We start from the raw sequence: 23,280 nt of genomic DNA, 5'->3' as shown, positions 1-23,280 counted from the left end.
TATTTATTCCAAATTTCATCCAGAACGCAGCATTACTTTTTGAGATATGGCACTCACAATGGAAAAAAAGAACGTTCGATTGCGCCACCCCCTTTTTAGCTGTTGACACCAAAATAGAATCATTTCTTATACCCTCTAAGGGCTACTTGTCGATAAATTTCTGTTTGATTACGTTCATTATTTATTGAGATACAGCAGTCACAATTGACGGCAAAAAACGTTCTGTAGCTCAACCCCCGTTTGAGCTATTGACACCAAAATTGAATCAGCATCTGTACCTGTTAGGGACAACATATGGACCAAATTTTGTCTGATTCCGCCAGTTACTTCCTGGGGAATAGCAATCGAGCAAAACTCAAAAAACGTCCCATTGCTCCACCCCCCTTGGAGGAATCCGCGCCAAAAACCAATGGGCACAAGTTCACACAGGGGCACATATGTGTACCAAATTTCGTTCGATTTCATGCGGTAGTTTTTGCTGTAGAGCGGCCACAAAAAACTGGTCACACACATACGTGAAACACATACACACACACAGACAGACAGACATTTTCCAAAAATAGTCGAAATGGACTCAGCACACCTCAAAACGTTCGAATCCGTCAAAATTCGAAATTCGAAAATTTGCATGAATCCAATACTTTCTTCTATATATTATATATAGAAGAAAGTAAAAATACTATTTCAATGAAAGTTTTATTATAAAATTCAATGTTCTTTCTTCATGTATCGTAAACGCGGGCTACTTTGGCCATAGGGTCCTTCTTTGGCCCGAATGGATAAAAAGATAGAATGTCCTCTGTCAACCTTCAGGGTGCATTTTATTCAACATATTTTGACATATTCTATTAGAGAGCATCCTCAAGCACCCAATTATGTATACCAAGCAGTTCTATAGATCTGCTCAAGAAGCGACACTAGTTGTTCTGCATTCCTTGTGCTAACATGTACCTTCATAACCTCTCAAACTTCTCCATGTAGAAGCAGTTATACAACAGCTAAGAGTTTTTTAAGTACCTATTTACAAAAACTATTTAATACTCTTTGCCGTAATATAGTTGTACTTCTCCTTTCTGTGTAGGTTTTTTTTAAAAAATTGACAATCATACAACATATCGCTTTTCCTAAAAAATACAACCTACTTTGGCCTAGCATTAAAACCTGAAAAGTCCACCAGAGAGATTTGGATAAGTAAAGAATAGCTAAAATTAAGACTTTAAACAAGAAAAACACACACACACAAAAGCCTGGAATTCTCGGCAACGGGTTTCTAACTTTATATACATCTTAGGTTTACAATAAAATACAATGCAAAAAATTGCATAAAAAGGAATAAATATTTCAATCTCTGTTTAGGGTTTTCCCCCCCTTCCCATGAGGAAGGGATATTTGGAAAAAATAAATAATAAAAAAGCCAGAGTCGGACGTTTCAAAACCTAGGAGTTGGAGTCGGCAATTTTTCTTCCGACTCTGAAGCCTTGTTTATAACTAGTTTTTTTCTTCTTTGAGTTGGGCTAATGAGTTGTCCATGGGGGCTTAGCCCCCCCACCCCCCCAACTCTGCCCATGCCCTAAACTCCAGTAGATAGCGTTCATTGTTGACCACTTTTTCGCTTCTTCATTCTCCTAAAATGATAGTCTTACCAGTAAAGCAGTTGAGTTACCGGATCAAGTTCAGCCTTGTCAAAATAAAACATGTCCCTGCATGTCAAACATTTCCAAAAAATATTATCAAATTTTCATGCCACGGAGAGAGTTTCATTGTTGATGACGTCAGAAGCATTACTCGATCATTCGCTATTATATATATGAGGATGAGTCTTACCAGTAAAACAGTTAAGTTACCATATCCAGTTCAGCTTTGTCAAAATAAAACATTTCCCTGTATGTCAAATACTGAAAAAAATAAATAAAAAATATCACATTATAAATAACTATGCTTGACAGATTTTTGAAATGCTCAAAACTCGCCCCCCCCCCCCCCCACATACACCAGCGTAGGTAGTATTCAAAAGGGACACACCTGTGTTGGTTTTTGAGTGTTTTAGAGGGTAGTTCAATCTTAATGCGAAGAATAATTGGTTATGAATTATGAGTCTCATTATGGAGCAAGCACACATACATTTAAGCATTTTATTTCCAACATGTTAATATTTTTCAGTTACTTTAGTAAGAAGAAAAAAGGAATAAAAATTTTAACAAGAATTACATTTTCTTTGCTTTAACCAGAACTTTTTTAGAAAGTCTTTTTTGTTTTTAATCTTGTAGTATAAATCCTCACAAGTTAATCCGAAATTAATTTTACCAGACAATGTTACAAATCTGTACCTCAGAGCTAATCTAAGGTAAGTCAAAGAATAATCATTACTTTGCAGGAGATAGGAAAAACATTTGTCTGGTGCATGCAAAGGAAAGGACGTACGCCATTTTAACACTGGTAAATGATCAGAGAATTTTCTTTTTAGAATTACGTTAGCATATGTTGATGCGGTCTAGGATTCTACAACCTAAGTTCCAAAAAAAAAAAGAATACTTTCATTTTTTGAGGAAAAAGCTTAATCTAATTAAATATAAGAGCAAATTCTGTAGGTATTTAAATGAACGTGCCGCCTTTCTCAGACTTTAAAGCGTACATCTGAATTGAATGTATATGCTCCTCGATTTAATGATAACTTTTTGGAGTCCCTTGACAATCGTTAAATTGGGGTTATACTGCACTTCAATTTCTAATTTTCAAAGAATTCAGTCAAAGCTACATTTGTCATCAATCGTTTGCATTGTTTGCTGAAATTTTATTTACACAAAAAACTGCAAAACACTTCTTTTATTCACAAAACTCATGTTACAAAATACAATTTAAAATAAGATAAGGTTAGGAGAAAACAAAATTTTCAAAATGCTTTCAACCTCTTAAAATGTACATATTAAAATAGTCAATTTTGTAAAAAAACGAAACAAAAAAGAATGAACTCCATAAAAAGAGAACATGCTTTCTCATTTTCAAGGCAACCACATTATCACTTAAGATTCATCGTCAATCGATGTGATGATTTTCTTGGACCTAAATGAAAAATAAATAAATTTCAGAGAAACAGTTTTTAATTTTAATGACAAGTTGAAAAAATAATGCCTCCGATCCAGCATACTAATAATTTAATGACCTCAATGTAGTCAATATACATTCAGCTTTCAACAGCTGGAAGGCTTATGATTCTAATATTTCTTTATCTCCAAGTTTTCATTGAATTTCAAACTCTTGAGAAGGCTGTGGGAACTTCCAATAGACCTAGAACTACCAATAACCCCAAAGGTTTTAGCTGGTCCCTTGAGACTCGAGAGTTGACTGCAATTTTTTTTTTTTTTTTTGCCGCCAACAACTGCTTCTCACCCCCTTCACCAAACAGAAAACTTTTTTTCAACTTAATTTTTCAACATGAAAATAAAAGAAAAATTAACCAAGCATGTAATCAAAGATTACATGCTTGGAGAAAAACATCTTTGCCCAGTAATGGCAGTATTACATCAAGTAAAATGGTCCACTGCGTTTAAAAAAATTGAAATTTGCTAAAATTACCCTATTCTCCATCAACAGCAATAACACAGATACAGTCGAACCTCCTTAACATGAACTCGTTTAACCCGAAATTTTGCTTAGTGTGAAAAAAATGCTATTCCCCGTCAGTTAAAGCTACAAATTACTGTTAAATCAATCACTTAACACAAAGAAGATTTAGACGAAATCCTGCATAAGACGAAGACAATTTTAAGATCTTGAAGAAAAAAGAAAATCCTCATACTTTTACATGAAATTACTTTCGAAAGTCGCAAAAAATTCCTCTCCTTGTATAGGAAAATGGGGAAACCACGTTGCTTCAAGAAAGTAACAATTTTAGCTGTAGGCTACGCTTACAGTAAAAAAAACTTTGATGAACGGTGAAATCTTCACTGAGTGGCTGACAAACCTAGATTTTAAATTTCAGCATAAAAAAAAGTGTAATCCTGGAGACCTGTTCTGCCAATGTAGAGGTTTGAGGTCTAAAAGTGATTCAGTGTGTTTTTACCCGCCCTCACTGCAGGGAAAATCCAGTCTTGCGATCAAGGAAAAATCAGATGTTTGAATGTTTGAAAACTGATTCGAATAGCCGTTGTCTGCTTCAAATTACTTGTGTTTCTTACTTAAAGTATACATTTTGATGCTTGGGTGTATATTTTTGTACTAAGGTACTTTGGTTCCTGTATTTTCTGAGACACAAAAACAAAAAAAACTTGTCTGCTTACACAAAATACGGTAAACTTTGAAATTGGTTAACGCGAAATTTGGTTAAAACCAAATATTTGGCAACCCCATCGAATTCGTGTCAACGAGGTTTGACTGTATAACAATTTGATGGCTATAAAATTGAAACTTAGACCACTTGTCCAACCCTCCATAAACTAGCATTAATGCATGCAAAACAGTTCTTTGTAGAAGCTAAACTTTACAAGTCACCATTTGTAGATGGAAATGTAGTTCGTTAAAGATATAAAATCAGAAAAGAAGCCTTGAAATTTTCCTAAAATGAAGGAGTTTTCCAAAAAAGAGTAAAAATTAGGACATTTTTAACACAAACCAGGAGACCAGGGAAAGGATGAAAATGGAGTTTATGTAAAAAGAATATGTATGTCACTTATAAATAACATCAGTATTTAATCTTGGTAACTTTGGTTCAATTCTTTCTGTGTTAATTGATTGCCACTATTTTATGCAACTAGAACAAACAAAAAGAAGAAAAAAGAAAATTGTACAGTCTTATTAAAATATTAGTTAAAAGAATATCTTAGCTTAATGTAATACATTTTCAACGTATCAAACTTTTGATGACCATTATTTTAATCCTGTCCAATGGAATATCTCGCTTATTAGAATAATTTTTTGTGGAAAATTGGCTAAAAATTCCATTAAGCGGGCTCGACTACACAAGGTTGCTACTGTGCATATAGCGTGTGTGTAAGTAACAATATTCACACAATTATGCATGTATGCATATACAAATAAATTATTTAAAACTAGTGATATCCGTACGGCTTTGCCCGTAGTAGAAAATTAAATGGTCATTTGGTTCACCTGTATATATTTACAAATAATGGATGATGAATTTCTCGCCAATTTGCTATGTTAATTGGCTCGTCCATGTTATGATAATTTCATAATTTACTATTCCATGTTGTGATAATTTGCTTGGTAAAATTTTCTTAAAACTGGAATAGAAAACAAAAATTGAATTTTCGAAAAATCTCTTCTAGGTGCACACCCCCATGCTACAAACTAACTTTGTGCCAAATTTCATGAAAATCCGCCGAACGGTCTAGGCGCTATGCGCGTCACAGAGATCCAGACAGACAGAGATTCAGGTAGACTTTCAGCTTTATTATTAGTAAAGATAAACTACATCCATAATTATTTATTATCAGGGATATACTGAGCAAAATTCGCTTTCGGAGCAATCTTGGGAGCAGTAAAACGGTGAATTTGGAGTAGCTTGGAGCAGTAAAACGGTGAGTTTGGAGTAGCCTGGAGCAGTAAAATTGCAAATTTGGAGCAGTTTGCAGCAGCAAAAATTTAAGTTTTGCGTCAATTTGGAACAACTATGTATATTTCACATACAGAAACATGTGTAACATGATAAAATGACAAAAAAGGAGATTAAGGATGCAAAACCACCATAACTCCAATATAATTGAAGCACTCTTGTTTGCATTTATTATTATGACTAGTCCTGTCCTGCTCTACTTTTTTCTTACACTTAGAATTAGCTCATATTTTTACATTGCTTCATATTCAAAAAGCCTTAAAAAAAAAAAAAAAGAGAGAGAGAGAGAAAAGAAAGCAAAAAAGTAGTTACATTAAAAAACTTTACCTTAGCAAGTTACAAGCGAGTTTTAAAGAGCTATTAAATAATCTTTTTGTTTTTCTTTCTTTTTTGGTATGTGTTAAGTTATTTACTTACATTTGATTTTATATATGTATCTATTTATATGTTGCTTTGTAGTTCTGGTGCTTCATACTTTGAGATTTCCAATGCCGATGAGTTCAATCTCAAAGCAGCCTTTCTTTTTCTTTGGCTTTGTTTCTATTTTTTTTTAATTCCTTCCCCATTTTTTTTTTATTTATTTATTTATTTATTTTTTTTTTCAATTTTTTGTTCCTCACCATTATTGTGCTTAACTTTTGTAATTGCTGCTTTGCGCATTTTTAAGTTAGAGTTTTTTTTTCTCTTTGCTACTTTTATTTGTTTACAGTAGGCGTTGCTTAATGTGATCATTTTGGGACAAATATAATTTGATAACAATAACCAATTGATAACAATAGCCGAAAGGAATCAAGGATGTACAAAATGAAGATTTTTTTCAATTAAGAAGCATTTATTTCTACAACTGCAAATTAAAATTACAATTACTCAATCAAACGCAGTTTAAAATTATAAATTAGCAGAATGACATAGTTCATTTTTTCCATCGAATAAACCATCCGTCCGATGCTCAAGTCTTGTTTGCCCATTTTAAAAGCCAGAAATTTTTTTTTAAAGTTAAATATTTTCTGCATTATCAGACCGTTTACTCATGCATTATTTTCTCTGACACTCGTAAACCAGTTTTAGAGCAGATTCAACTTCACCATCATTTCCAGCACGATTTCGCTTGTTGTTTAAATTTCCAATCTCGTCACATTTTTTTTTCTTTTGTAACTTACAAAGGAATTATTACAAAGTAACTTACAAAGGCTAAAAATAGAAATACTTGTAAAGAGGTCTTTGAACTCAAAAGAAAAGATACAGTCGATAGTATTGTTTTTCAGAAATTCCAAAACGGGTTTATTATTTTTAATAATCCAAATGTGACCACCATCCAGAATTTTATTAAAAATTGAATTTAATATTTTTATTATATGACTTATTTCTAGTCTTAAAGAAGTCCTCATGTCATACTTTTATGACTTTTGTAACACGCTGGATATTAGTGAAAATGGCTGGTCAGATTTAATCAACTTCTCTTTGTTTAACAACTACATTTACAATGGTGAACATTGTTTCCTACAAGTCAACGGTATTCTGCAGGGATCCAAGTTCTCTTCTGTTTTAGCCAACCTTTACTTACACCATTTTGAAAAAAAATTCACCTTTTCCATTCTTAGGGCTTTCAGATACATTGATGATCTCATCATTTTCAATTATCACAATATTTCTAGTCTTAAAGAAGTCCTCATGTCATACTTTTACGACTTTTGTAACACGCTGGATATAAGTGAAAATGGATGGTCAGATTTAATCAACTTCTGTTTGTTTAACAACTACATTTACAATGGTGAACATTGTTTCCTACAAGTCAACTGTATTCCGCAGGGATCCAAGTTCTTTTCTGTTTTAGCCAATCTTTACTTACACCACTTCTTGATTCCAAAAGTATCTATCCTCCTGAATTAGAACTTATTCAAACCAATGATAATATCAAACAATCTGATTTCCTTGATCTTAATATTTCTCTTCCAGACAATTCCGTTCATATTGATCTTTTTGACAAACGACTTTCCTTTCAATTCCATGTTAATCGTTTGATTTCATGGAATTCAAATATTTCTATTAAAGTTTTTCGTAACACCTTAATTAATGAAATCAATAGAATTAAAACTATCTGCAACAAAAATGATTTTGTCTCTAAAAATCTTAATTTATTGAAAAGTACTTTAGACTATAATAAAGTTCTCCAATTTTTTTATTTAAGTTACATTAGAAAAGTAAGGAATTGCCCAGCAGAGTGAAGTATAGCACAGTTGTATTATTGCAGTAAGGTCACCTAAGGTATGACAGTCTGTTGGGATCTATCCTGAAAATTTCTGATGTAATTTCCGATCCAATTTTTGTTTTTAGAAATTTTTTTTAATTTTTAGTATTACTTTTTATTATCATTTTTATTTCCTCTCCATGGTTTTTTTTACCTCTGGGTTTTTTTTAACTCCGGGTTTTTTTTTAACTCCAGGTTTTTTTCAACTTCAGGTTTTTTTCAACTCCAGGTTTTTTTCAACTCCGGGTTTTTTTCAACTCCAGGTTTTTTCAACTCCGTGTTTTACAATTCCAGGTTTTACTGCTGCCGTGTCTTAACTGCATGTTAGCCTGGCACGTGCATATAATTTCTCTTTTAAGGTCTACTTTCTGATTGTTTCTTCCTCTTGATGGTTCAACTGAAAACGCTTTCGTTCATTATTTTTCAGGTATGTTTTCTTGTTCAATTTTCCTCCAAGGCTCTCGGGGAGGGTAGCAAGTTATTGGGACCTTCCCTCTTGCTAAACAGAAAGGGCCTTGTGAACTCAGGGACCGGTCCTCCCCTTGAGAAAGTGTCGGTCCCTGGTTCACCTTTTTACATTTTGGTGTTCTTGCTTTTTGCATCTTCAATTTTATTTAGATTGTTTATTCATGAATATGTTTGTGCTGTTTTTGTTTCTAGCAGCTTTGCACTGGCATTTTATTATTTATTCTTTAAATTTTTTTCAATGTCTTTCAATTTATATTTAAAATATGCACATATATTATATTCTAAACTATTTGATAAACAAATCTGAAGATCAAGCAAGGATAATATTAAAACCTTTTTTTAAACTGTTTGATATTTAATCACAAAATTAATAACGAAATTTCAATGAAAAATAAAATGATTTTGAGAAACGATGTCATAAGAAAAGGAATTTAAAAATACATGTGAAAAAAATATGAAAAAAAAAATGAATAAATAAATAAATAAAAATTTTAAGACGGACCAAGAATATGGAAAAAATGCTTGAATCTGACAAACTTGAAATATCTGCATATTCCTTACCAGAGCATTAGAATTCCCCGATTTTTGCTATCTTAAGTGTCTCCACCCAAAATTAGAGATCAATTTTCTGTTCTAAAATCTTAAGAAACCTAAGATTAAAAACTGTTGAGTGGGCGTGGCAAGAAGACGAACTTACAATTCCTTTTCTTCTAAAAACAAAAGATAAGATTGGTTGAAAATAATGGCCAATACAAATTTTTTCAAGTCAAAGGAGCAGAATCACATAATAAATTAAAACGACCGAGTTTTTCAAAAGCGGATGCAATCGGATTTTGGAATGCGCAAAAAATTGGGGCTAAGTCAAAAAAAAAATAGTAAAAACAAGCTCTAAATGCACAAACTTGATGATAATCTGCAAAAATTTTCAAATATGTTGAAAAAACTACAACATTACATTCAAAATAGCATTTTTTGGCACAAGTTTGTCCGATTTTGGCACAAATTGTTCATTTAGCGGTCATTTGGAGCAGTTTGGCTCAATTGGCGCAGCTAGCACAACCCTGTGTTATACATAAAAAATTCAAAATCACTCGAATAATAATACTTGTTTGTTATATAGCATAGTTAAACCTACAGTAAATTTACTATGCATACACATACATCTCAAACTATGTACATATAACATAATTGTAAATATTATAACTGAAAAATAAACTCATGTGACAACATACTTGCACTTTTTCGCTTTGGTGATACAGCAACAGAACGCTTACAAATACGGGAAGGCGAAACTGAATGAGATTTTATTGTCGGATTGGAATGAGGTCTGAAAAAGATATAAAAAGCATTAGATACCTTTTTTTCATGTATAGGGGGAAAGTGGGACACAAGTGAACATTTTATTTTTATTTAAAACAAAAATTATTATCAATTTCACAACGCAAAGTGTTTCTATGATTAAAATGTCTTTCCTTTGTATCATGGAATTTGAGATTTTTTGAAAAATTATTTCTTTACTTATGGTTGGTTGGTTGGTTGGTTTGTTTATTTTTTATGGCGCAAGAGCCCTTGAGGGCTATACTGCGCCAAACGATTTTTTGGAATAAAATATATAGATAAATATAAAAGTAAGTATGTTTTCAAGTGAAAGGTATAAACATAGGTAGTTTAAAATAAGTAATAAAAAACAAGTAGACACTAAAAACATTTAAATAACGTATGAAATAATATGTTAGCAGAACACCTTGAATAACAAGAAAAAGACAAATCACATTTTAACGGCACAAACACTAAATTAAAAGGGAGAATCCAATCTCCTGGAGGAAGGAGTATAAATTGCGATGGGGTGGGTCCCCAAGCAACTCCTTCAAAGAGGGTTTAAAATTATTAAAATATTTAAAACGTGTTTGGTTAAAACTAGGGCAGTTACTTAAAATATGTAACACTGTCTGATTCACATTACATGTAATGCACGTTGGAGCTGGTTCGCGACATAAGAGGTATTTATGAGTGAACCTTGTGTGACCAATGCGAAGTCGAGCTAATAATACTTGTTGTCTCCTGGTAAGTTGTAAAGATATGAAACCTTTAGCCGAGGGCTGGATGGAATGCAATTTATTTTGTGTTTCAAGATTCCAGGTCCGCTGCCAATGCGTGATAAGACATTCAGAAATTACGTTTTTAATGTCATTAAAAGGGACAGTGTCATCAACCAGGATACTTGCGATTCTGGCAGCTGAATCGGCTGCTTCATTGCCTGCAATTCCCACATGAACAGGGACCCAACAGAAGAGAACATGAAATTGTTTTTTTATAAGATTTTTGTATAAATGATATGACTGCAGGACTATAGGGTGGCTGTTATTATTGCAGTGAGTGATGGCTTCCACTGAACTCTTTGAGTCAGTGTATATCAACCATTTTTTGTAATTGGATTGGGTTATGGATAGGAGAGATGTAGATATGGCTTTTATTTCTGAAGTAAATACAGAGCAAGGTGGGTTTAATTTTTCTGCCGTAACGTGACCATCCACTATCGTAGAAAAGCCGACGTGATCGTTTGATCGTTTGCTTTTGATCCGTCAGTGAAAATGACATGGTAATCAAAATATTTGCATTTTGTATCAGAAAATATTTGCTGGTAAGCTGTATTTGGGGTCGTCTCTTTAGGGAATTTAGCGAGGTCATTGATGGTTGATATATTTACTTCGCACCATGGTTCAATTAGTTCTATTGTATTGAGAGTATTGAAATCTGACAGCTGCAAATCTAAGAGAGCCTGGCGCATTCGGATCCCAAACGTTGGGGTTGCAGAAGGACGATGAAGAAATAAGACAACATCAGATGGATTAAAAATATGAAGGTGTAAAGGGTGACCAGTGTAAGGTTTTGTTTTGAAGTAGAAGTTCAAGGAAATTTTGAGGCGTCTATTGTTTAAAGAATGTTCCTGAGCAAGAATATGGGGACTGTTGATAGGTGAGGTTCGGAAAGCTCCTGTGCAGATCTTCACTTATGATATTTTTAAAAAATATTTCCAGTTCTTCACATGTGAACAGTTGAACTGATGATGAAAAGCGTAACTGTTTATATATGTGAACAGTTGAAGGTTGATGGGGTTAAAATGCACCATTTCTTTAGTGAGAACCTAAAAACATATGTTGATTCAAACCTGACTTCAAGTTTAAATACTGAATAGAATACAGGGAACAAATTCACAAAAAGACAACAGAGTATAATAATAAGGAAAAAAATTTTAAAAGCAATTTTTGTTCAAGTTTGAAATTTAAATGTGTAAATTGTTCTGCCATGAGTGATTTATAATAAATCATGGTTTTCAACGATGTCTACAAATCCTGTTTATCAACATTTTGGCTGCCATGAAAATTACAGCTTTTTTAAACTATGATTTATTTTTTAATTACTTATTTAAAATTATGTACATCCTTACCTCATTTTGCATCTTTGAAAGTCTGAAACTGTATAAGTTCTACTGTCAATAGAAGACTTGCTAGAAAAGATAGTAAAATGAATATGAACACTTAAACACAAGAATAGAACTCAGGAAGTTGTGACACATAAAGACACTAAAAATCAACAAAATTTAATTTTATGAAAACAAGAAAACTTTGTTTTTATGAAATGAATAAATATAAAGCATTGAATTAGCATTAGAAAGCACACAAGTTATATTACAAAATACAATCTTTATCATAAGGTTGTTGAGTGAGTTTATAAAATTGGTTATTTTCAAATCACATATTTAAATGCTATACAGAAAGCCTAACACTTGGCTGAATACACATTTAATAGCAAGAGCCTAACTGGGCTGAAATTAAAACTTTTCATTCAGGAAATTAAAACTTTTTTACGCAGGGGGGAGGACAAAGGGATATACTAAAGCAGAGGTTCTCAACTGGGAGGTGTGCCTCCCTAAAGGGGTATAGATCAATTTCAAGAGAGGCATGAACTTACAAAATAAAAAAGTAAAACAGTAAAACTAACAGTAATTTACTCAATTTTTAGTCACAAGTACTGTTCATGTTTTTAATATTATTACCACTTTTGAGGTTTTTAATGTGGCTTTCAGTCACATATTTCTGAATCTAGATTTTGAGCATTAGCATACCTAAAGTCAAAACTTCCAACTGGACATTGAAAGTGCCTTGAGGTGTGGTTTGTCACATTCACATGCGAATGTCCAAAAACTTGTGAAAAATAAACAGAGGCAACCTTTCCAATGATTTTTTGAAAGTGACTAGTACTACATGTGATCGTCACCTGTGTGCCTAAAATTTGTGTTTAGTTTTTGATTCTTTGATTTCATATGAACCGTTATTTTCAGTCTCTTTCTACGTCACAAGGGCTGCCATCTGGCGATACGTCAACAAGTTCAATTATAGAAATATATCACGAAAATGAAAACAATTACATTTTAGATTGTTTGTAAGCTAAAGTCAAAACAGTGACAATGCTATGAAAAATATCAAACGTTGTAAATGATTAACAAAAACCCATAACACAACAAGAATTTCATGAGAATTCAAAATTATTTCATTACACTATCCAAAGTTAATATCATTAACACACACACGGCAGAAATATAAATGAATAAATAAGTTTTACTGAAAAACATAACTTTTAGAAATGTAAATATCATCTACACTAATAATATGAAGTTGTAGAGTTTGTTGGTTTGAACGTGCTAATCTCAAGAACTACTGGTTCGAATTGAAAAAATATTTTTGTGTTGAATAGTTCAATTTATTGAGGAAGGCTATAGGTTATATAACATCATGCTATGACTAATAGGAGTGGAGTAGCAATAAATTGAAATTAAATCAGTAATATTTTATGATGCATTATTTATTGCATCAATAGTAAGAATATCATATGTGTGGATAGCTCAGTCGGTTAGGCGCTCAGGTAGTATTCCATCATGGGGTTCGATTCCGACTACTGACAGGAAGAATTTTAGCATCTTTTTTTTATTGAATTAACCGATAAAATTAAATAAATTTTTAAATCAAGTGTTTTCAGTTTTTTTTTAATTGAATTTTTTTTTCGGTTTTCTTATTAAACTGAAAACATCAATGGACATGGGGTGTAATTTTATATCATAGCGGACATATTTAAAATAGTTTTTTAATACATTGTTGTCTTATTAACGTGGGTGAAACCGTGGGGCACAGCTAAAATAAATAAAGGAAAGTGTGTATAAATTGTTTCTTAATATTATTAATGATCCTGGCAAAAATGAAAACGAATCCTCATACAAATAAGAGCCTTTGATAGAGTAACCTGCATGCTTCAACAATGAAACTCGCACCAGGGCATGATAATTTGATAATATGATTTGGTAGAGTTTAACATGCAGGGAAAGGCTTTATTGTGACAAGGCTGAACTCAATCGGGTGACTTAACTGTTTTACTGGTGAAACTATCATTTCAGGAGAATGAAGAAACGTAAAATTGGTCAACAAATTGGTCAACAATGATCGCTATCTATACTGGAGTTAAGGGTTAATCTACTGGAATTAAGGTTAAAACTTGATACTACCAAAATATCGCCAAACAGGCAATGGCTGCGTTCAAATGTTGAAGCAAATTTTCACCCATCATACCCCGACGGGTGACTTTCTAGTAGATAAATATATATAAAAAGACAAAAATGTGCTTAAACGTGTTTCAGGGTTATAAGGAACCCCTTTTTCCTTTCAAAAAAGATGTGAGCTTGCAGATTTAAAAACTCCGACGTAGTCAATTGTCTCTGCTCACATCTTTTCTGTATTAAAAAGAAAGAGTTCCCCGTGACTTCAAAACACGGGTCTGTGAAGTTTTGCAAATTTGTCATTTTACTTATTTATTTATTCATTTTCATTTTTACTTTCAAGGGAAAATGTCAAACTTAATATTTTTTATGTTGTTAACATTATTAAAAGCTGTGATTTTTAGTAAAACTTATTTGTTTTCATATTCAGGGCCGGATTAAGCCAGCGCGGGGCCTGTAGCAAATGTTTCCAAGGGGCCCTCGTTTTTGCATGATATAGTAAACAATAGAGCTTTTCTTCATGGAGATGGGAAGTGCACTTATAACACGCATGAATACATAAATGTAAATATAATTTTAGAGCTTTACAAGGGTTAAGACGCTCTTATATTGCCCCTCATCTTCCCGTTACTACACGTTTTCAACTTTTAATTCCAAAAATGCACCTACCCCCGGAAAAATTTCCGATAGTTCAATACTAAAAACTCACTTCTAACGACTCCTTGCAATATTAAAAAGAGAAGATTTGGAGATCATCATTTAAAGAAACTGAAGTCAAAGAACGCGATTGCATCCTATCTTAGGTAAGATCAAAGGAAAAAATTTTGGTTCACAGTGCCTCTCTCCAGGCTTTTTTTTTAAATTTAAGCCTTAAATAAAACTAGATTATCTTTAATAATGCTGCAAAGAGGAAAGAGGGGTGTTCAAGGAAGTCCCATTGGGAATTTTTCGAATTTATAACGTATTATTAATCTAAAAACAATTTTAAGCAAAAATTCTCGAAATTATATACTCTGAAAGGGTAGTTTTTTTACCTTCTTTGTTGATTTTGGGGCGGAGTTCATGAAAGCCATCCCCTGGAAATTTCTTGAAAGTGAAGTTGTGAAAACGTGATAGATTGAAGGCCATCACGAGTTACGTTTCAGTATGGGATAGGGTTCAGGCGCTCTTCAAGGCCACCTGGAAATTTTTTGAAGTTGAAATCTAAAAGTACATTTTGGACCATCATTAACAATGTTGGAGGGGGGAGGTATACTCCCATAGATATTTTTTGAAATTATAGTCCAAAATACACACTTGTAGGCCACCTTATTAGACGACGTTATAGGACTGGATCGAGCTCGGGATTACACCCGAGGAAATTTTTCGAAACTGAAGTTCCAGAAAGCAGTTTTAGTGGGTTTTCGATTATGTTAAACAATTTTCTTCCTGAATTTCTCTGAATTTCAAGTTCAAATAAAAAAGTTTTGGGATACCTTTGGTGACACAAAAGAAATAGGTTAGGTTCGGGGCATGGGCGGCAGCTTTTTAGTTCCTTCCCACTCAGAGGAAAAAATTAAAAACGATATTCAAAGTCTTTCTCCTACACATAATTATTTTAGTTCATCAAAAAATAATATTCTCTTAACAATTTATTTATTTCGCTCAACATAAGTGTGAAGTCTTAGAATCTTTTTCTTTTCTTCTATCACAATCTCTAAATTTTGCTCGTTGTTTACAGTGCCGGATCTACAGGCTCGTGTTGCGGGGAGGGGGGGGGGGGGGTATTTTGATGGTGACAAATTGACATGAAGTTAAGTAACTAAAGAGGATTTAGGATGACTAATAATTACCTTTTTGGGTATCCAATTTCGAAAACTTTGAGAAAGCCACTTTCAAACAATTTCTGGATGGTAACCCTTTCCCATCTCTTGTCAAACATCATCAAAGAGAGCTTTGAAATGTGGTTTTAGGATTTGTGCTTTAAGAGTTTCAACATCCTCCTTCTCCAGCTATCAACAAAAATTGCTTAAACTTTTAGACTTCAAATTCCGAAAAATTCCAGAGAAAGCCCTTGAACCATCTCGATTTCGAAATTTCAAAAAAATTCCAAAGGAGAATACCGACCTACTTGCCTAGCTTCTCAACATTCTGGGGGAAAGGCTCCAAACCACCACTCTTTGCCTGAAGCTAAAACTAAAGATAGCCTGCGTCTTGAAATAATTCAGTTTCTAACATTTTACGAAGCAAACCCGTATCCCCTCTCCCCCTGATAAAGTCTCCAGTGATAATCTAAAACCATGTCAGAATTGTTTCTGGGGGAGTTCCCTTTCTCTAATCTTTCCACATAGCTTGAAATTTTGTTTTCAGGTATACCATGGGACGATCCCTCAAACCCTTTCCTCCCAAAGATAGCCTGAATTTGAGTTCAGTTTTGAACACAATTTCTGGAAAGAACCCCTTCCCCTATCCTCTATTGTTATCAAACAACCTAAATTTTCTTTTTTTTAACTTTAAATAGCTGATAGTTTAAGGACTCTAACTCCCTTAAATTTCGTAAGTTACCTTACAATTGACTTCATTTTGAAAAGAAAAAAAATATATAGAGAGAAAACCCAATTCTCCGTTCTCAAAACATTGCCTAAAATTGTAATTTTTAGGTCAGTTTTGAAACTTTTCTGACCCAACGGAGCTTTTTCTCCTTCCACTAAGACTTCAGTTGAGAGAAATTTCTGGACAGCAATCCAACGAGAAAAATAAGATTTTTAATTTACCTGAGTATTTAGAAAAGCTAAATCTAAATAAAAAGAAAAAGATAGAGATAAACTTAAACGGATTAAAGTGCGGAAAGTAGTTTTTTTTCTGGAACTTTTTCTCATGGCCGCGGGGCATATAGCATTTGCTACTTCTGCTCTATGGCTAATCCGGCCCTGTCATATTTCCGCTGCATTTTACTGGTAGTGTTATAAACACTATTTTTTAATTAATGTAGTGAGAGAATTTTAAATTATCAGGAAATGAATTCTTTTTGTGTTATGAATTTTTGTTATAATTTTACAATGTTTGATGTTTTTCATAGATGTGCCATTGTTCTAGCTCACGAACAATCTAAAATGTAATTGTTTTCATTTTAATGATTTATTTCTATAATTGCTATTTGTACAAGAAAGTGAAAAGGGAAAAATAAAAGTTCATTTTTGGTTTTCATTACTTTTAAATTTTGTTAATCTCTCTCTACCTCCTCCCCGCTGAAAGCAACAACATTTGGATTACAAGCTTAATTTCATCGATTGTACCTCTTTCGGGTTCTAAAAATGATTTTTATTTCCTAGCCTGCGTCACCCGGCTTTGCACGGTCTACCTCAAAAATAAAAGTTACTTCAAATGACGCATGTTTAACAAACAAGGCTTGAACAGTACAAAAAAAATGTAAAATTCCTTGACAGATTGTGGAAAATAACCAAAAAGGGAAAATTTTAAATCCCCCGATTTCAGAAAAAGCCTCCAAAAAAACCGGAATTTTCTTTGTTCATATTCGAAGGAAAAAAAAATGACAACATATCTTTCTCCTTAATGATTTTCTTATGCTACAAATTTTAATAAAAGCATTGTTCAACAATGACCATTATCAACAATTGACTTCTAATTGAACGTTTACCTACTGTTTAGCATGAAATTAGTCAAGACCAGTTAAAATTCACGTTCCAATTACCTTAGAACATTGAAACAAATTTTATCTGATGCAGAGAAGGAAAAGTTTCTATGGATATTTCACTCTAATTTTTGCGAGCATTTTTTTGCCCTCATATTATAGGAAAACGCCACTTTCCAGTCCTAAAATTAAAATTCGAACGGTTCGGTACGTTTTTGGAGTTTGAAAATCTCAATTAGTTCCTTCTTGGGGTGCCAAAGTACCTCTGCCAAATTTGGTCGAGATCCAGCGTAAACTGTGGATTTGTATAGGCAGGGCCCGATTAGTATGTCAGTGGGCCCTAAGCCAAAAGCTTTTTTGGGGCTCTAATGTAGTTAAACCTTACAATTTTAGCCACTGCATTAATTTTAGCCATTTGGGGCCCTTAAAGAGCGGGGGCCATAGACCATGGATGACCTAGTTGGCCTATTCAGTAACCATGCCCTGTATATAGGGAACATACACACACACACATACACACACACACACACACACACACATATATATATATATATATATATATATATATATTAGGGTGGTCCTTATTTATATGGGAAATTTTTTTTTTTCGGAATTCAACAAGTGACGCCCCCTAGTTTTGTGACACTATAATAAAAAGTAACGTGTGCAAAATTTGAACTCGATTGTTCAATAATAACACGTGCCCTTAGGCCGTTGAACTTTGACACTTTTGATAATTTTCTCACAAATCTTCGAGTTTTTACTTCAGACTCAGTATGTCGTTTCTCCTAGGTTTGCAAAATATTTTTACAGTGAGGTAGCCCTAAAATTAATCTTTTTAATTACTTTATATCATCTAAAGATTTTACGTTGAATAAGAATGAAATAATGCTTTAGAAATGTTCCTTAATCGTACACTTTTCTCAATGTATCTCGATAGTGTGTTTTTTTCCCCGATAGTTTGGACGGTCTGTAAAATCAATTGTTTTTGTGACTCATATTTGGTAAATTAGTTGTGAAATTCTTCGATTAATATTGTGCACCTCTTTCAGTTGTATCATTCACAATTTTCAGTATTTTAACAATCTCTCTTCCCTTTAAATAGCTTCCTTCATTTTGCCGTGAATCAGGATCAAATAGGAAAAAATCTTTTAGTATTTGTAACTTATCAAACAGTTTTATTGACTCGTAATTGATTCTATAAAGAGGAAGATCTTTACTAAGAAAGTATTCCAAATCATCTCCTGTTATCTGAAATTTGTTAAACAGTCATCAGACACGTCTTCCGTATCACAAGCATTTTTTGGACTAATCATTTCCAATCTTCAAAGTTAATTCCTTCATCTATTACCAGGGTTGGCAAAAACCCTGGTTTTTTTTAAAAAAGCCCATGGACCCAGGGTTTTTTGGGTTTTTTTAAATAATACCCAAAAAAACCCAACTAAAGTTGGGTTTTTTAAAAGAAATGTGGGTTTTTTTGTCTTTTTTAGGGAAAATGTGGGGTACTTGTAGCATATTGTAGCATAAGTATATGGACAAAGTGCAAAGATTATCTTCGGGTAAAAAGCTGGAAAACTAGTTAAAATGGAAAACTAGTTAAAATTCAGAGTTTTATGAAGAAAAGTATAAAAGACGAAAAAACCCAAGAATGTTTAAGTTTCAGATTTTTTAATTTTCATTATTACCAACAGTTAAGGCAAAGTTACTTCTCGAGTGATAAAATCTATTGTTCGTTTTTAATTACTACATTTTTTTTTTTGCATTTTACTTTATAGTATTTCATTTCGTTATGCAAAACTACTGTAGAACCTCAATTAGTTTAAATCCCTTTTTACTGAATTCCAGCTTAATCAAGACATTTCTTTGAATTTTATGTTGCCTGTTTTTCTATTTCTGTGTACAGGGTAAGAAATATTAAACTTTTTTGTAAAATAATGAAAATATTGTACCTGTTCTGTTTTCTGTCGACCGTTTGAAAAATCTGTTTATTTCTAAAAAATTTACCTTGTGTTTATTCAAGATTTGTGACGTGTTGGTTAACAGAAAATAATTTACATGAAAGCCTTTTAACTAGATTAGTTTCTTCTGTACAATCTACAAATATTGAGAAAATCAGACGTGACAGGACTTTGGTCAAGATAATTTGAGTTATTTATTGACCAGTCAAAGAAAAAGTTAAATACATTTATTTAAAATCTTTGAAGTATATTTTTAATGCCGTTAAAAGTTAAGAAATACTATTAAAGCTCAAAATCCATTTTTCATGTTCATTGTCTGTGGTGAAGAACAAATAAAAAAGAAGTTTAAATTGTGAAAGTATTTAAATTAATTAATTTTTTTAAAAACTTCTCACAAAATTTTAAAAAACCCAAAAGTGGGCTAAATAATGGGTTTTTTTGAATGGGTTTTTTCAAAAAAACCCATTGGGTCCAACCCAATTGGGTCCAATTCGGCCAACCCTGTCTATTACCGACAAAGCTACTAGTTTATCCCCTAAATACCATAAGTGATTTATGAATTTTCCAATCACTGCTTCTGCTGCATGTTTGTCATCATTTTGTACGCTGCTAGTTTTTCAGACATATTATATTATTCAAAGGAGCCTCGATTGGGTTGCTGCGAAAAACCGTATCTTCATACAGCATTTAATTGTAAAACAGCTTTGTAAAACAGCATTGAAGGGCTTTCTTTTCATGTAAGATCAATTTAAATTGTTTCCTAAATATAAAAATTTTCAAACAAAAATTCCTTTTGCCACCATGTGGCTCAGGGATAAGCTCCAGGTTGCCGAAAACATTTCCATGTAGGAGGAAATTCACTTGGAAATATTATTACAAGTTACGAGAATTCTCTGTAATCTTTCTCAATTCCGCTTTTTACGAACAATAATATATCATCAACTTCGTCTTTTAGAATTTAAGTGGTATGTGTACTTGATTGAAATGTTATAAGTTCTGAATGATGGAGATCTTTCCACAAAGTTTTGAAGCGCTTAAATAATTGAATATCTGATCTAGAACTAAGAAAAGCAAGAACTTCTTTAAGGACACACTCTGCAGTACGATTTCAAGTGCATGATGATGGCAATCCAAATGTAATATATCACTGTTTAGTTTTTGCTGTAAAAAATTGCATACACAATTTATACGGTTGGTATTGCAAGTCGTTGTATCAGACACTACATCTAGAGCAGTTAGCAATAAAGAGCTATCATCTAAGATATCATATACAACTGAAGAAATATCTAAGGAATTCCGAGTAGCTGTTCAATATTAGGAACTGAAGCTATCATGGTAATCCTGTCGGCGTTCTTTTTCCAGTTACATCTGGATGTAGCTGTGTATACCAGTGAATAACTACAAAATCTAAATTTAAATTCATGAAATTTAATTTTACCTCTCGAAGATTTTCTTATGCTCTCGTAAGGAATGTACGATTGATCACTTGGTCATTTGGATTTAAATTTACTGCATCTATCCCTAATATGGCATGTGTCTAACAGTGATGAAAGGCAAGCAGACATCAATAGTTGTCAAGCTTTTTTGCATTGTGGTAGACCAGCTGTAGAAAACAAAAGTTCAACAGGTTAGGATAGATACCCATTTCGGTTTCTAAATCTTGTGAATCGCAAGAATTTGATGATAATAAAGGATTATGTACTGAAATAAAAGAAAATTAATTTATAGATTTCTACATTGTTCCAATCAGGATATTATTTTTTAATTTGTATTTTAGCTATGTAAAATACAGTATATTTTTATGTTTGGAGTAATCGAGGATTTTTTGAAATTTATATCTTAAAAATTAAAAATTTCATAAGCATTTTGGTATGTTTATAACTAAAGAACAGCGTATTAAAATATAATTGCAATTACTTATATTTATAGCATTGAAACCTTGCGACTCTATTTGCCACACCTATTACATACACAGGGAATTTTGTAAATCAACACCCCCAAAGCCTGGAGGAAGCAATTTGTTGTTGTCAAATATCATTCATTAATGACTTAGGCCATTCATTAATGTCCTATAGAATCCCTTGTGTCCATCTTGGTGGGAGGAAACGTTCCCCTTCCGCTTGGTTGGACCACTAGAACAAGCGCAGAAAAGCGGTACGCTTGACCCAAGGCCATTGGTGTACATGTACCCTCTGTAGCATGTTAAATTTTACAGAAGGAAACTGAGAGAATGGTCAGTCTGGAAGTAGCAGCACCTATTGAGGTCGAAAATAACTTTAAATATAAAACGTTAGAATATTTTTACATAAAAATGAGAAAATCTGCATTTTTTTCTTCGAAACTCAAAGAAGGGGGCCCTAGGGGCACGTGTTAATATTCATGGATTGACTTAAAATTTTGCAAGGATCATTTATTTGTATAATGGAACAAATTGCGGGGGCGTCGCGTAAAATTTCTGCAACTTCAAAAATAAGGACCACCCTAATATATATATATATATATATATATATATATATATATATATATATATATATATACACACACACTAGAGGACCCGACAGACGTTGTTCTGTTCAAACTTTGTAAATTGAAAAGTTAAAAAAAGATTCAATAAACTATAATGTGTTTGAACCGTTCTGTTGAAAAAATAAGTAAAGAAAGAAAATGTTTTAAGCTGCTTTGGTGTCAGAATACGTATATTAATTACAACTTGATTTATCTAATGCCCACTGAGCAGTTGTTTTATTAACTATTTTTTCTCTTCTACTTGATGGTTTGTTCCTTCAGCCATACTCAAAGGATAAAAAGCGTCCTCAGATATTAAGAGTAAAAAACTTACTACAAATTTAGAACAAACGGGAATTCCCGCTGCAACATCCCTCATATGAAAAAGAATACAACAATCGAAAGGATATCGTTTCGAAAAATTAAAAAGGTAAAAACTGTTCTTTGAATAAGCAAAAATCACTCATCCCTCCCCCCTCCCGATGTAAAATAAACACATTCTTCAACTAAAATGACTAAAAACTCTATAAAAACGAAAAACAATTCTTTGCAAATTGATATATTTTGCCAAATAAACAAAAAATACTATAAATTACATTAACAGTAGCTTTAATATGTAAACAAATGATCACGCAACTCTATAGTTTATAGCCAAAGTCACCAAGCCACCACGTTACTGTAATCCAGCCGATCAGAGAGCGAAGCCAACTCCGACCGATTAGTGGTCCGATCTTTTGAACGAAAAACTTTTTAAACTTCATATATTGCCTAATTTGTTCTTTCCACCAAAGATAAAGCTCTTCCACTGCATTGATCTTTTGTGTACAGAACCCCCATTTGGGGCCCTTAAAGAGCGGGGGCCATAGACCATGGATGACCTAGTTGGCCTATTCAGTAACCATGCCCTGTATATAGGGAACATACACACACACACACACATATATATATATATATATATATATAATATATATATAGATATATATATTACACCGACCTGTTGTAGTTTATCTGGACGAAAATAATATTTGTTTCGTCTTTAAATTCCATCATCTTTTCTTTTAATAATGCACTGATTAGTTAGATAATTCTTAAAGTCTTCTTGACATTGGTGCAAACACTCAGATGGATTTGAGCCGAGGATAAATGTTGCTAGGTTCGGTACGTTCTGATCATTTGGTTAGGAAAACCTAAAGCACCGATCCAGTCACATGGTTCAACTACGACGACAAAACACACGTTTTGCGTGGACCTTCCAATACTTTACTTTAAAATATATCACGGGGCCTAAAATCGATGCCTTTCAAGAGAGAAATGAAGGCTTCAATCTCTCTCTCTCTCTACGTTTTATCTATT

At 32.9% G+C, this 23,280-nt stretch overlaps 1 protein-coding gene across 1 annotated transcript in view; it reads right to left on the bottom strand.

Moving 5' to 3' along the window:
* Window positions 1–2,815: 2,815 nt before the first annotated feature.
* LOC129225510 (uncharacterized) overlaps window positions 2,816–23,280 on the bottom strand; it is a 46,073-nt gene continuing 25,608 nt past the window's right edge. Inside the window, exons 6-8 of the mRNA XM_054859939.1 lie at window positions 11,734–11,793; window positions 9,518–9,612; window positions 2,816–3,060 (exon numbers count right to left, since the gene is read on the bottom strand). Of these exons, the coding sequence (XP_054715914.1) occupies window positions 3,017–3,060; window positions 9,518–9,612; window positions 11,734–11,793 (199 nt within the window). The 3' untranslated portion in view covers window positions 2,816–3,016. The remainder of the gene's footprint in view (window positions 3,061–9,517; window positions 9,613–11,733; window positions 11,794–23,280) is intronic.

The sequence above is a fragment of the Uloborus diversus genome, chromosome 7 (assembly GCF_026930045.1).
Source record: "Uloborus diversus isolate 005 chromosome 7, Udiv.v.3.1, whole genome shotgun sequence".
Taxonomy (NCBI): domain Eukaryota; kingdom Metazoa; phylum Arthropoda; class Arachnida; order Araneae; family Uloboridae; genus Uloborus; species Uloborus diversus.
Note: the sequence above shows the minus strand (reverse complement) of the source record. Positions and strands in the feature narration are given on the sequence as shown.